Raw genomic sequence first — 15211 nt, 5'->3', positions numbered from 1 at the left:
GAAGCTGGCAGAACTGTTGTCAATTTCTTCTGATTAACAAAAGGCCCATCCTCAGCTAATCCCTTCCACCCCCAACAACAAAAAAGAAAGAAACATACAATCATTCCACCCGTGAACTTGAAATGAAAATGATTCGGCATTTAATTGGGCCACTAGAGGAAACAAAAATGGTTCACTGGTTAAGGTCTCTTTAGAAGGGGGCATGCAGCCAAGAGACTGATCAGTGACTGGAAGGAAAGGGATATATTTCACTAACACTGAAGGTATTACTTAGTCTGGTAATGAAATATCTGTAAGCAAACAACCAAGTTTAGGAAGCACTCTGTGGTGTCCTTTCCTCCACCAACTCTAGTGGAGATATTTGCCTACCACAAAATGTAAAACAGCACCTTAATCCAACAATATTGTTTGCCCCAGAAGAAATCAGAAAGCACTGTTTTTGATACAAAAGTCAAGTGGAAGTTGCCCTCCCAGTGAGCTGGAACTGGGTATATAATCATGACCATATATATCTATGTCGCCACAAAGAGTTAATAACCTGATAGTATATACCCAATCAATCTGACGACAATGTGTGTTCCTGTCCTCGAAAAATGGTTAGTGGTTCATGCTTGCACTGAGACCGCCCACTGTACTGTGCAGAACAATCCCAAATCAAAGAGAGGAGTTTCTTTTCGTGAGATACAGTTTGGTCTAGTGGTTAAGGCGTCAGGTTAGAAACAGGAAAGTGTGAAAGCCTTAGGCATGAAAACCAGCTGGGTAATCTTGGGCCGGTCACTCTCTCTTTAAGCTGACCTCCCCTCACAGGGCTTTTATTGTGGGGAAAATAGGAGAGGAAGCTGTGTTGGATATGTTCTCTGCCTTTAGCTATTTGTAAAAACAATACAGATGGGATGCAAATAAATAAATATGATAAGAGACAAGGAGTGACTGATCTGCAGGCCAATTCTGCTGAATGCCAGCAGTTCAGCAGTTCAATTTTTATCGGCTCAAGGTTAGCTCAGCCTTCCATCCTTCCAAGGTCGGTAAAATGAGGGCCCAAATTGTTGGGGGCAATAAGTTGATTCTATGAACCACTTAGAGAGGGCTATAGCGCACTGTGAAGCGATATATAAGTGCTGTTGCTATTGCTATTGGTCCCTGGTTCAATTATCAGTGGAGAAAGGAACCTCTTTCTCTATAAATGCTCCTGACTTTTCATTCTGTGAAAAATACAGTTTTTGTATTTAGACAAAATTGTAGACAAAATTGCTTTTCTTTGATTTGCTGCTGATCAGAAATAACAGCAATAGCCCTTAGACTTATATACTTACTTGAGATTACAGGAGTTGTTGGCTCAGTGGCTAGATTGGACAAGTGCTTTTCTTGTCTATCTTATTACCGATTTTATGCAGCAATAAAATATTATATGTCTCCAAACTGTAAAGTATGTGCAGTATAAGTATATAACACCTGATATATTCTCAGGTGTGGTATATATATTCTCCTGATATACAGTTCTAATATGTTACATTTTGAAAAGCAGTTTATAAATGGTTATTAAATATAAGATTTGGTATCTTACCTCTAATTACCAATGTTTCAATGTTGTTAATTACCAAACACCTGCATGTGCTATAATCTCAAACAGGAATCTGTCACTTTATATATGTCATATAAAATGCTGTTCAATTTTCAATTCCTTTCAATGGAAAAAAAAGGAATTTGAATGTGTTCCCTGCCATAAACCAATGATCCCCTTTAACTTGGATTAGTGATAATACAGTAAAGCCTCAATGAAATGGGTTTGAGACGCAACAGACAAAATTTCCATGGTGCCAATTTGCCTAATAATGTCATTTGCACAATGGTGAAACTACAGATGATATACTCTTCAATTTAATAAACCTTTTCTTTCCAATTCGTGGTTTAAATCAAGGATTCATTATATTTACTATTCAGACCATATCTTTACAGAATGCCAGAAATGTTTTGTGTGTGTCACTCCCGATTCTCTACTCGAAGGACTAGTCAGCCTCACTACCCACTATATTTTTCCACTTTCCCTACTTTTTTATTTTCCTGCTTCCTCCTTTATTTTTTCCTCTGAAATGGCTTTCTCAGCTTTTCTGACTTCCTACCATGGGCTCTGGCTTGAAATTAGCTATTCTATATTTTAGTTTGTGTCACCCTGTTTTTATTGCTTTCTCGGCCCTGCCAAAGGATGTCATCCATTGTTTCAACCAAACTCTGCAGGGGCTACTGCCCTTAGCATGCTATATACCGTGTTTCTCCAACAATTTGCACCTCCAATAGGAAGACCCAGCATGTTTTCTAGGCATAAAATGAAATTAAGCCCCTCCCCCAAATTTAGGCCTAGTTTAAAACATGCGAAATTGGGGGGGAAGGCGGGGGGAACTTGCCATTAGGCGTGCCCCACGGGCAGCTACGCCTCACCATCAGCCGCTCCTAACAGCCAATCATGGTAAAGCATGGAGGGCTCCCTTACCCGGGTCAGCAGGCGGGTGGCGTCGGCATGGATGTCCGGCAGCGTTTCAGTCGCTTCTCAGGCCTCCGTAGCTTCCACAGTTCCCACCAGTTCCCTCTCTCGTCAGCGCTGTCTCCAAAAACAGTGTCTGAGTCGCTCCTGCTTTTCCACCGTCCCCGTAACAACAGGAAAAAAAAAAGATCTTGAGGTACCTGGGAGCGCCGCGCACTGCATTTTGGTTTAATCCCAAGTGGCTGGGTGGGCATGAGAAGAGCCGAGCGAGCGTCTGTGCTGCTGTTACCCTTGGTGCTCCAGCCTCAGGCTCTGCAAGTTTGCAAAAGTCCCGGTGCGCAACCCGTTCCTGCATTCCAAGTGCCCAGGCCGAGCTGCAGCTGTCCCTCTCTCGCCAGTGCTGTCTCCAATAACAGCAGCAGCAGCAGCGGGAACCGTGGAAGCGTTTCAGCCACTTCTTGGGTGGGGGAGCTGCCTCCGTAACTTCCACGGTTACCTCCGCTGCTGCCTCTGTTATTGGAGACAGTGCTGGCGAGAGAGGGACAGCTGCATCTTGGCCTGGGCGCTTGGAGTGCAGGAACAGGCTGCACACTGGGACTTTTGCAAACTTGCAGAGCCCGAGGCTGGAGCACCAAGGGTACCAGCAGCAGAGACACTTGCTTGGCTCTTCTCACGCCCACCCAGCCGCTCAGGATTAAACCAAAATGCAGCGCGCGGTGCTCCGAGGTACCTCAAAATCTTTTTTTTTCTGTTGTTACGGGGACAGGGGGATAATGGGAGTGACTCAGATGCTGTTGTTGGAGACGGCACTGGTGCGCACAGGGGGGGGTGAAATTAATTCACCCCCGAAAAGACATCCTAGCCGTTTTTTCAGGGCTCAAAAAAAAAAATAAGGCCCAGCCTTATTTTGTGAGCAACACGGTAGCAATAGCACTTAGACTTATATACTGCTTTATAGTGCTTTACAGAGTCAGCCTATTGTCCCCAATAGGCCACCTCGGAAGGATGGAAGGCTGAGTCAACCTTGAGCCTGGTGGAGTTTGAACTGCCAAATTGTAAGCAGCTGGCTGCAGAAGTAGCTTGCAGTACTGCACTCTAACTGCTGCTCCGGAGGCTCCTCAATCTTGTTACCAACAATTAAAATCACATGTTTTCAATTTAATCCATCGCACTAAAGGCAGCAAAAGAAAGTGCGAGAATTTATATATTTATTCATCAGTAGGCAGCATATATTTATGGTACTGGTGAAATACTTTGAAAAACTTGGGTTCAACTTTCCATTTGTGAGTCTTTCAACATAAAATGTGTAATAGCTTTTTAAAATCATCTAGAAGCTATTAAAGCAGAACTTAAATCAGTTTTTTAACATAGAACTGTATTACCAATCAATGCTTTTCCATCACAACTCTTTATGTAATGTATTCATAATTCATTCTTTACTAATTGATCCCTCAATTTTTAAATGCAGCTGGCCCAATTGCTCTGTCTTTTAAATGGATGTGCATCTGTTCTCATGGTTTTATTCTCTTAAACTATTATATTTTTTAACACTCACAGAAATATATTTTTAGTAAACTAAATTATTTCTGCTCTTCTAATGCTTCTAAATGCTTCTTTGAAGGTTCATCCTATTTTACTACTTCTTGTTAGTGCAAGTTAAGCTATTATCAAATCACTACCGATTTTACTCTTAAATATCTCACTAAGATTGGGCCATATAGGTCTCTTTTTCTAGAGTTATACAGAAGGAAGGCCAGAACAATTCTTGGGGGAAATCTCAGAATTTTTTTCCTCCCTATCTCCCTCCTCATGTTTATATATCTCTAAGGGTATAATTGTAGAGGGACACTTCAATTACTTCCTTTATTTTTTCTTAAAGTGACAAATAAGCCTACTAAAAATAACAATGCCGTTAAAAAATGAGAGTTCAGTAAGATTCCCCACCTCACCGCAAATAGGAAGAGAAAATTACATGTGAACAATGTAGGGATTCTGTTTAAGAATCACATCAGAATTATTATTCATTTGTAATTTCCACATCTCAGTTGGGGAAGAAGAAAAAAGAGGGAGAGAGAAAATCAGCAGGATGTGAACTGCAAGCAGAAAAGTCGAATTTAATTTTGGGCAGAGGTCAGCCTTTTTTGCAATCAGTTGCCCTCCAGAGGTGGTGGTATTCAGCAGGTTCTGACCAGTTCTGGAGAACCGGTAGCGGAAGTTTTGAGTAATTTGGAGAACCGGCAAATCCCACCTCTGACTGGAGATTTTACAGTATCCTTCCCCTGCCACACCCACCAAGCCAGGCCCAGAGAACCGGTAGTAAAACAATTTGAATCCCACCACTGTTGCCCTTCCATTAAAAGATCAGGTCTGCAAGAACTCCTTGATTTTCAGCTGCATATAAATTTACTCCTACCGGTGGTAGTAGAAATGTTTCACTATGCCTAATATACAACAGTTTTCTACACAATTATTATTAGGCCACTACAGTGTGGTCTATACAGAAGCATCCATAAGTTCCGTTGGAAAAAATGCAGTGGTTAGACTGTTAATTGATACACAGTGTTGGGCCCCTTATCCTCCCTTTATTGAGAGATCTGAAATAAGGGCATTGTTTAGGAACTCTTTAAAGGGGTATTTTCTAACATTTGCTCAAGACCTATCTATCTAGTGAGATTTCCCCTTCCTTGGGTCCTAGTATTTGTAGAAAATACTAGGACCCAAAAATAATCTCTTTGAGTCACTTATAAACTAATGAAGGTGGGATAAAAATCTAATAAATCAATAAGCACAAGAGGAAGTTTAAAAAATAAAAATGGTAATGTACTGTAGGTATAAACACTTGTGAATTTAATACAAGCATTTCAAGAATTCACACTTAGTATTTCTGTCCAGAAGGATATTTGTTTAACATGCTGGGATTAATATTACATTTAAACACTGAGATTATCTTGCTTTTGAAATAAAGCAGTTATACATCATTCTTGAAATGTTATTATTGGTCTTAATCAATGAGACTTATATATGAAAGAATGACTAAACTTGACTCATTTGGTATTTATGCTATTATTTTTCCAAAATGTACTGAGTCACAGGATCTATCAAGAAGTAAAATTTATCTTGCAAACACCTCTCCTTTTAGAGGTGGGTTTTTTTTTTTTTGCAAAATAATGCTTCTTCTGAATCACTTCAGTGTTCTTTCTGACAGGTGTGTCTGTTCCCCAGGCTCATAACTTTTGGAAAATAATTTAAATTTTGATTCTTCAATCAGGCCTTTTATGATGTCATTTTAAAAAATGTAACCCCACCTTAGAACATTGGCTTGTATCTCTTTATGCGAGCCAGCCTGATCACCCTGACTGGGTAGAAAAGAGGGGTATAAATTAAGTGTGGTAATAAAAAAAAAATTTTTTTTTAAGGAGGTAGAGACCATTCGCAACACTGCTAGAATTTACTTGAGCATAAAAGCTATACAAAATACAGGAAGTTTATTTTAAAAAACTTTAAAATGGAAATGGCCAAAATGACATCATTTGAGTCCATATAAATCAAATAACATATTACATATTACACCCATTAAAAGAGATTTTGATCACATGGCTGCAGCCACCATCTTTACTTCTGTGTTTAGTTAAAATGTACGCTCAAATTGCATTTTTAAGGAAGGAGGGAGAGGGAGGGAGGGAGAGAAAATAAAGCACAACCATTAATTCTTCTTGTAATTTCCATCTAACCTGACTGGCTTTAAATTCCTGGGCAAGCATATAAAAGAAGAACCATTACAGTAATCAGTAGGAGGAAATGTTCAGGCAGTAAAACATAGGAAAGCACATCCTGAAAAAATATTTTTAAACATGCCTCTTGGCAGTCAATTATTGGATGGCAGCAAGCTGTCATTTCCAAGCTATTTAATATTAATAAATTCCCTTTGGGGGTCTGCTTTTAACATTGCAGCTCTATAAGCTACTGTACATTGGGCAGGTGTCAAAATTACACATATCCTCAATTAGCATTTAAACAGAAGTTTTTTGCCACTTCTCTAGTAGTGTGGGAAAATGTAACAAATAGGATCACAAAGTAGAAAAGCATTGCTCAAGATTTTTTCCTACTATTGGAGCAGGGAACAATACATGCAGAAAAAGTCATGAAAGCTGGGAAATAACAGAGTCATTGGAAGTTGGGTGGCAAATGAATTTAATAAATTATGATTATTATATTGGAAACAAAGGAGAAAAAATGAATTGCAGACAAGTCCTTCCCTTTTTAGTTACAAAAGGATATTCTTAGCTTTAGTTTTATTAGTGCTAGTGTCATTAATGTTGTTGTAGTTGTTATTGTTGTTGTTATTATTATAATACAAAATGTATAATAAAACTAGTGCTAACAATACAGCTGTTAAATTGTACAATAGAGTGGTCTCAAAATCAAATCCACATCCTCAGTTACCATTCTTAAACTAGTAAGCTAAATCAAGTTGAGCTCAACTGCTTATGATGTGTGGCACATCATTATAGTTTTCTTGGCAGCATTACAGAAGTGGTTGTCACTGCTTTATTTTGTTTTCGTTTTTTTTTAATTTCCCAGCCTCTGAAAGGTCTGCTCTTTTGTAGTGACCTCCCAATCAAGCACTAACCAAATGCAGTCCAACTTACTTTTTTTGACATCAGCCAACATCCACTGATTTCCAGATAAAAAGTGATTTCATATGCAGAAATACACTTCTTTACCAGTCTATTTTTAAGAAAATATACGTACAAAAAAGTGCCTGATTTACCTTGAAAAAGTTCAAAGTAGTTTCTACTAAATAAATGTTTTATGATTTTATAATTAATTATGTTATCCCAAACAACAATATCTTATTGGGGAAAGAAATATAAAATAACATTAGAAAGGTATTCGATTATATAAACTCATAATAAACTGTAAGCCACCCAGAATCACTGCATCAGTGAGATAGGCAGCATAAAAATTTTAAAAGTATAATAGTATAGTATAGTATAGTATAGTATAGTATAGTATAGTATAGTATAGTACAGTGTGCAATACAATATAATAATATAATTAAAATAATGCAAACAGTACATCCAAAGTACAAAATAAAACAATGCTATTTCTGATATTAAAAGCAGTTTCCCAGATATGAAGTGCTGGAAATTCACATGTCTTTTATAAGCTTGCCAAGTGGATAGCAAGGCATAGTATGCAGGTGAAGGATTCCAGGTGTTTGTTATGGGGGGGGCGGGGAAGATAGTGGCAGCATAAAAAAACCAATCAATTTGCCAAACTCAGCATTTTTTATGCAAATAACTTATGTGGGTAAAACTGACATATTTTTCTCATTTAATTTAATCGGTAAAAGTGCAGTCACAGTCCTAAGATAGATGGCCGCATAAATCATTTAAATAAACAAGCAACATTCAACGATTTATTTACAAATAAGAATTTAAGATGTTCTAAATATAGCACTTTTTTTTTTACTTCTGTGAACCTTCCTTTGAATTAACATCACAGACCAGCATTTTTTCAGCAGAGAAGTCTGTTCAGGAGTAAGCACATTTATTGTCACCATTTCATTATAAAACTTATGTTTAGCATTTCAACGATCATGTAGATTAAACAGTTAATAGATCCTAAAATATTTTATTTAATATTTCATTAACCAAGAGTTGTTGTGAGACATTAAGAATTTCAGCTTCCACCTAAACTGGAAGACCTGACTATGAGCTCCACCTGAAACACCAGCGTGCATCCATGGAAGTATAATACACAGATACTCTGATAAACCCATGTTGCATGCATGTACCAATAATGCAAAAATAGTATCAAAATGTTATGATACTGGACCAGTAATTTCCATTTTTCCAGCATAGGAAATATATGCAAGGCTTTTTAAAAGAAAAATATAATTTTGCAACATAGGATGACTGGGATTTAAAGTAATACAAGGTGTTTTTTTACTTTTTGAAAACAGAATGAGAAGGAAACATTGTTAGCACATCACTGAGAGGTCCTGAGTTTCTACACGGTTTCCTATCAGAGGCTGTCATTTTTTCCACTCTAATGAGAGATCATCAAAGTGTCAAGTGAATCCAGGAAACCTGAGCTGCAGACAAAGAAATTATCAGTTGTATACTTTCTTATGTCTGTGCCTCAGACAAATACAGGTAATTCAGAATTCATTTCTCACTTCACCTGAAAGGCACATCAGGGCTTCACAACAATTCCACTGTCCAACTATCTTGATGTTCCTTTTCACCAAAGTTCTTCAAGTTGCAAAAAACTTGGGAAAATGTAGGACATTTCTCTCCTGCCCAGCCTATGAAAAAGAGCCTTACAGCAACTTCAATATTTTAAAAATATGAAAATATCAGAAAACAGGAGAAGCTTTTTTTAGTTCACGCAGTACAACTTGGAACAGATGGTCACAACCAGATGAGGGTAATTTTTTTTTCTTGAGGCAACCCTAGTATTTCAGAAAGTGGGTGCAATGAAACTCTTTTGTTGTTTTCAAACAAAAATTAGTATTCTGTTTGAAAATATTTTATATAATGGTATATTGTGATATGCCTATATCTCTTTAAAATCCTTTTTTTAAAAAATCCACTCTGAGTTGGAATAGAACTGTATTACTTCATTCTTTTGGGTTGGGGTGTGGAGACTTATTCATGTGTTTCTGAAGGAGAGCAACTTCTATACTTTTTCACTTTCCAGAATTAATAAATGACCCCTAAGGATAGAATTATAATTCATGGATATTTCTAAACTTCAGGTTATCTCTCACCACTGATTATCCTGGATTGGCTTCACGAGAATTATAGCCCCAAACAGCCAATTGCCAATTTTTGCCCAAAAGCTTAAGGAACATTTAAGAATGGAAGTGTCACGATTTTCATTAGCAACAAATGCAGTACTTTAAGTAATGAGAAAGTAAAAATATTCAGGAAACAGATCATCTCTTTTTTTAAAGTTGAGAAATGCTCCTTTGTTTGTATATTCCTTTCCAATACGGGATATCTAATTCACATGGATATGCTGAAGCTCCTATTTTATTGATTTATAACATTGTCCTCAATTTTGAGTCCAGGAAACAAGTAAACTGAATCAAACACACAAATATTACATAATTTTCACCAGCAGTAGCAGGTAGTTTGTCATCAGCACTGACTGACTTATGAATTATAGAGCATAATGAAATCTGCATTATCACTTTGACATATGGATGAATAAATTTATTTTACTTCATTTACCTTTTGAGTAAAACTTATATTCAAAAATAAAATTGACAAATCTATCAGTTCAGGCAGAGGGGTTGTGAATACCTATAGCTCCAAGCTTGTTTGAAGAGCTAAAACACTGACAAAGACCCACATCCTAGTCTCCTTTTAATTCCACCAAAGCAAACCATCTTTCTACGGACAGTTTCTCTATAAAGTGGAACAAATTGTTATTGACAAGTAACCTGGGCAGGTTACAGTTCATTTTTAAGATTCAAATAAACTGATTCATACATTTTTTTTTGATGCTTGAAGGACAAAATTGTATATCTTTCTCCAGAACTAACAATTAGAGATTGTTGAAGATTAGATTTATTAGGTTATATCACCAAAAACACTGAAGGAAATATAGAATTTTAAACACAAGTTTTTATCCCTTTTTTGTGCAGAGGCCACCATGAGCAGAAAGAAATATAGCATTTCTGGCAATTCCTCTAACTTTACAATTCACCACACCATTTTCCATAATGTTTTGAAGGCTTCAGAACAGATTGAAAATGCAAAAAAGAGGACAAATCACTGAAAACAACTTCTGGCTGCTTCTACTGACAGAAATCTCAGATGACTCAAACAGCATTTCTGCAGCACTGTGAGCAGTAGTCTGTGTTCTGTATGCAGATTTTACATAGAGGTTGCTTATTTTTTCTAGCTTCACAAGATCCGGCCTGCAAAACCCAGGACAATTACTAGATGGGAGCAAACAAAATGAAATTTTCTGTGTCTCTTTCCTGCCATCTAGTGGTCACTGGGATTCCTACAGACCAATTCTGATTTCTCTAATTTATCCATACAAATTATTATACTTTGTTATATGATTCAAGAGATACAGACACATGAACAAACTGATGAAATGTACAGCTTTTGCTAAGCCAAACTGCTGTCTGATTTTTGCAATGTTTTTGCAATGACTTAAGTTTTAAAACTAAAGAATGTAAGATACTGTAAGAGCATTTTTCATCTTCAAGAGATAAAAAACATGGACAGCCAAGGATATATAAAGTAAATATATTACCAAGATTTATAAAAAGTAGATTTTACTTGAACATTAAAAATTGCTGAACAGCAATGTAATGGAATAAGTATAAGTGCATCAATCAAATGCAAGACAATTATTTGTGTCTTGGAAGAGGATACATTTATTTGATATAAATTTAATATTAACCAAATTAAGCTGAACTTTCCTAGTATAAACCAGAATGCAGTAGTCCCTGATTTAAACTAGTTAAAGGTAGGAACACTTCCTGCTTTCATACTGTATTAGCACATAGCAAATTTCTATAGAGAAGTTCAGTATTTGTGACATACTCAAATTATAGCTGTCTACATAAACAACAGAGATCAATTATATTTGAAATTATGTTCATACAAAAGGAAACTGGAAATAGTTTCTTACTGAACATTTAATCTCAACAATCCGTAAACATTTGAACAGCTACTTTACTGGATTGTCCACGACTTCATTGAAGTGTGTTTCCTATTTTCCCTTCCTGAAAATGAAAACTATTGGTCTGTTCATTGTATTTACGGGATCTATTTATTAGAATTGAAAATATTGAATTAATTAAAGCTAACTTAATATGAAACTAAACTTTAAATCTGGAGGTTATGCTTTGTTTAATAATATGTTAGCGAAGCAAATGATCACTGCCAACTAGTTTTTTTTTTTTCAGAAATGGAGATGGAAAAGCCAATGAACTATTTCCTTTTCTCAAATGACCTGCTACCAAATTCTACTGCTCATATATTTCCATAATGTTCTTCCGGGGTTGACAATACTGGGCACCACTAAAAGGCTAACTTTGATGAACATTGCCACTGCTCCCCCTTAATACATTTGTACATTTTTTTCTACCAGTAATTATCACATTATAACACTGGGAATTTGTTGTGAATTAATAGTATATCTCCTTAATAAATTAACAATTTAGTTCTTTTCCTTCTATCAAAAAATGGTGACTCCATTTTTTTTTCCTTTGGAAAGTATGCAGATAATATTTATACGCTACTTTACTGAACTTAAATAGCTACTGAGAATTCAGGAGCCAAAAAAACATATCCACCCTCATGAGAATTTCTCAAACATTAGTAAGCTGTAATAACTTGCCCATTTGGAAGGAACCCCCAAAAGCTCAAGTATCTCAATTAGTCATTAGGTAACATCTGCACCAAGATACATTAGTAAAATATAAGTGTAGCAGGATATTTCTTTAAAAAAAAAATTATGTTGTTGAGAACTGTTACACAGTATTTGTTTCTCCTAGTATGTACTTTCTCAAAGCTATCAGATATAGCTGCTTAACGTGAATTAACTGACCATGGCTATGAACTCTGGTAGATTTCAGAACGGGAAGAAAATCTGCCTTGGTACAATTGTGGAAGCAATATAGAAAGAAGTCAACTTTGCACCAGGGCAATACAGCTAGACTTGTAATATCCAGTTACTCCTCAATCCAACCTTAGCCAACGTGATGCCCTCCAGATGTGTTGGACTATTGTGTGGGAGTGTGAAAAGGCTCGAAGAGCGTCAAGTTCAGAAAGGCTGCGTCAGTCAAGCAAAACTGCTCGAGTGCCTGGATCACTCAAGGGCCTCTCAAAAATACCAGAGGAAATGACACAGCTGTGCTTGAAACCAGCTGTCTAGCGAGTTATGTATAGCAATGGGGACAAAGACAGGAAAGAACCGAAGGATCTGGGGACCCTTTCTTCAACCTAGCACTGCCTAAGCAGCTCTTCATCTGCGAATACCAAGAAGGAAGAGGACGCCGTGGGAAATGAAAAGACATCCCAGCATCAATAGGAAGGGGTGATGCATAAGAGCCAACTACAGGTAGTCCTCGACTTACAAGAGTTCAATCAGTGACTGTTCAAAGTTACAACGGCACCGAAAAAAGTGACTTAATGGCCCCTTTTCACCCTCAGGACCTCTGCAGCATCCCCAAGTCCACGTGATGCAAAATGCCTCTGCTGATCAACTGCTGGTTAGTATTTATGACGGTTGTGGTGTCATGTGATCCCCTTTGGCGACCTTCTGATAAAGTCCATGGGGAAGCCAGATTCACTTCACAACCAGTTCACTAAACTTTCAACACCTGCAGCCCTTCCCTTGAGAACTGCGGTGGTAAAACGGGGCACAACTCACCTAACCAATGTCTCAGCCGCATAAATTATGGGTTCAGGTGTTGATGCTAAGTCGAGGACAACCTGTAGAGATTATTCCCGGCCCGGCTCTCTGCAGATTTGGGGCCAAGCGGAGGGGGGGTGGGGGCAGGAAGCGGAGGAGACGCCAAGCAACTACATAGCTCGGCTCTTTCCACTTCCCTCCTCCTCCTCCTCCTCTCCTCTGCCGGCCTCACGTTACCTCTCGGCGAGGCAGAGTCTGCGCCTTTCCACATTTCCTCTCCGCCGAAAGCCAAGTTGGCCGGGCAAGGGGCGATGCCGCCACGCGCCCCCAAGCCCTCCCCCACCCCAAGCCCCGGGGCCTGCTAACCTTCCATCCGGCGGAGCTGTTGCTGTCCCCCTTGTCCTTGAAGTACGGCACGTTCTTGACCATCCACTCGTAGATCTGGGAGAGAGTGAGCCGCTTCTCCGGGGCGCTTTCGATGGCCTTCGTGATGAGGTCCGCGTAGGACAAGTTGCCCCAAGCGTTGCGGCGGGAAGAGCTGCTCTTGCGAGGGCCCGTCACGGAGGCCAAGGCGGCGGGCCCTGCATGTTGTTGCTGCTGCGGCGGCTGCGGCGGCGGCGGGTGCTGAAGGCACGGGAACTCCCCGCAAAGGCAACCGCCTGAAAGTCCGAGGTCTCCCGCTCCGGAGCTGCCCGCCTCGAAGCCGTCGCCTCCGCCCGCTTCCAGCAAACTCAGCAGGTCACCGCCGGCGGAGGAGGAGGAGGAGGAGGAGGCGCCCAGGGCCGTAACCAGCCCGCAGCGGGACGGAGACGCGGCCCTGGCCGGAGTTGCAGTGGGCGTCTGTCCCGGACTGGACGGGGCGAGTTCCGGACGGGGCAGAGGCCAAGTGCAGGACCTCGGGCGAGCCAGCGGCTGGAAATCAGGGTCGGTCTCCACGGGGTTAGGCGCCTCGGCCATGGCGAAGGAAGAGCGGAGCGGGGCAGGGAGGCGAGGGGGGAGAGAGAGAGAGAGAGACGGAAAAGAGCGAGCTTTCTTGAGCCGGGCGGGCGGCTTCCTCGTCTGGCAGCGGCCTCCTCTTGAGCGCCAGACGCCACTTGACAAACTCCAACTCCGTCCCGCGGCGGCTGCTCGCTCGTTCGCTGGCTGGCTGGGCGACAGACGGGCAGGGCTCAACGCAGTTAGCTCGACGTCCTGGCTGAGGAACGAGCACCAGCGCCGCCCACTCCGCCCGGGCCTAAGGGACGAGCGCGAGGGGGCGGCCCAAAGGGCCGAAAGAAACGCCCCGAAGGCTTTGCCCGCCTGGGTGGAGGGAGGCGCTCTCCTGTGCGCTGCGGAGGGAAGCGCGTCGGGGCGTTCTCCCCGCTACACACACACAAACACACAGACAAAGAGACGAACAAACACAGACACACAGCGGGACTTTCGCAGTCCAAGCCCAGCTGTGTTGTGTGGGGGGGCTTGGACTGTGAAAGTCCAGCTGTTGGGGGGGGCTTGGACTGCGAAAGTCCGGCTGTGGGGGCATGTGAAAGTTCCGGATGGACTTTCGCAGTCCAAGCCCACCCCACACAGCTGGACTTTCACGGTCCAAGTCCCCACACACAGCTGGACTTTTGCAGTATGAGCCCCACACACAGCTGGACTTTCGCAGTCCAAGCCCCCCACAGCTGGACTTTCGTAGTCCAAGCCCCCCACACACAGCTGGACTTTCACAGTCCAAGGCCCCCGTGCAGCTGGACTTTCAGTCCAAGCCCTCCACACAGCTGGACTTTCGCAGTCCAAGGCCCCCACAGCTGGACTTTCGTAGTCCAAGCCCCCCACACACACACAGCTGGACTTTCACAGTCCAAGGCCCCCGTGCAGCTGGACTTTCAGTCCAAGCCCTCCACACAGCTGGACTTTCGCAGTCCAAGGCCCCCACAGCTGGACTTTCGTAGTCCAAGCCCCCCACACACACAGCTGGACTTTCACAGTCCAAGGCCCCCCGTGCAGCTGGACTTTCAGTCCAAGTCCTCCACACAGCTGGACTTTCGCAGTCCAAGGCCCCCCGTGCAGCTGGACTTTCAGTCCAAGCCCCTCCCACACAGCTGGACTTTCGCAGACCAAGCTAACGGGGGCGGGGGGGAATTGCTGCCCGCGGTGAGTTGTGGTGGGGGCTTCTTGAAGTGTCCCTCCTCCGGCCTCTCAGGGCCAAAGCAGCGTCTCTTGTGCCTTCCCGATCCGGCCCGCCTCGGGACCCTTCGCGTGGTGGGATGGAGCCGCCCGTGCGCGTGGGGCGACGGTGTGTGCCCGCGGGAGAGGCCGTGGGGCGGGCGGGGGAGCGAGGGGTGCGGCCGCGGTGAG

At 41.5% G+C, this 15211-nt stretch overlaps 1 protein-coding gene across 1 annotated transcript in view; it reads right to left on the bottom strand.

Annotated features, from left to right (window-relative positions):
* Nucleotides 1–14113, bottom strand: part of FOXO1 (forkhead box O1) — a 49267-nt gene extending 35154 nt beyond the window's left edge. The window contains exon 1 of the mRNA XM_026710438.2: nucleotides 13238–14113. Coding sequence (XP_026566223.1) covers nucleotides 13238–13828 — 591 coding nt within the window. The 5' untranslated portion in view covers nucleotides 13829–14113. The remainder of the gene's footprint in view (nucleotides 1–13237) is intronic.
* Nucleotides 14114–15211: the final 1098 nt, after the last annotated feature.

This window comes from Pseudonaja textilis, chromosome 1 (assembly GCF_049901715.1).
Source record: "Pseudonaja textilis isolate UNSWEBS1 chromosome 1, rPseTex1.2, whole genome shotgun sequence".
NCBI classification, from domain to species: Eukaryota; Metazoa; Chordata; class Lepidosauria; order Squamata; family Elapidae; genus Pseudonaja; species Pseudonaja textilis.
Note: the sequence above shows the minus strand (reverse complement) of the source record. Positions and strands in the feature narration are given on the sequence as shown.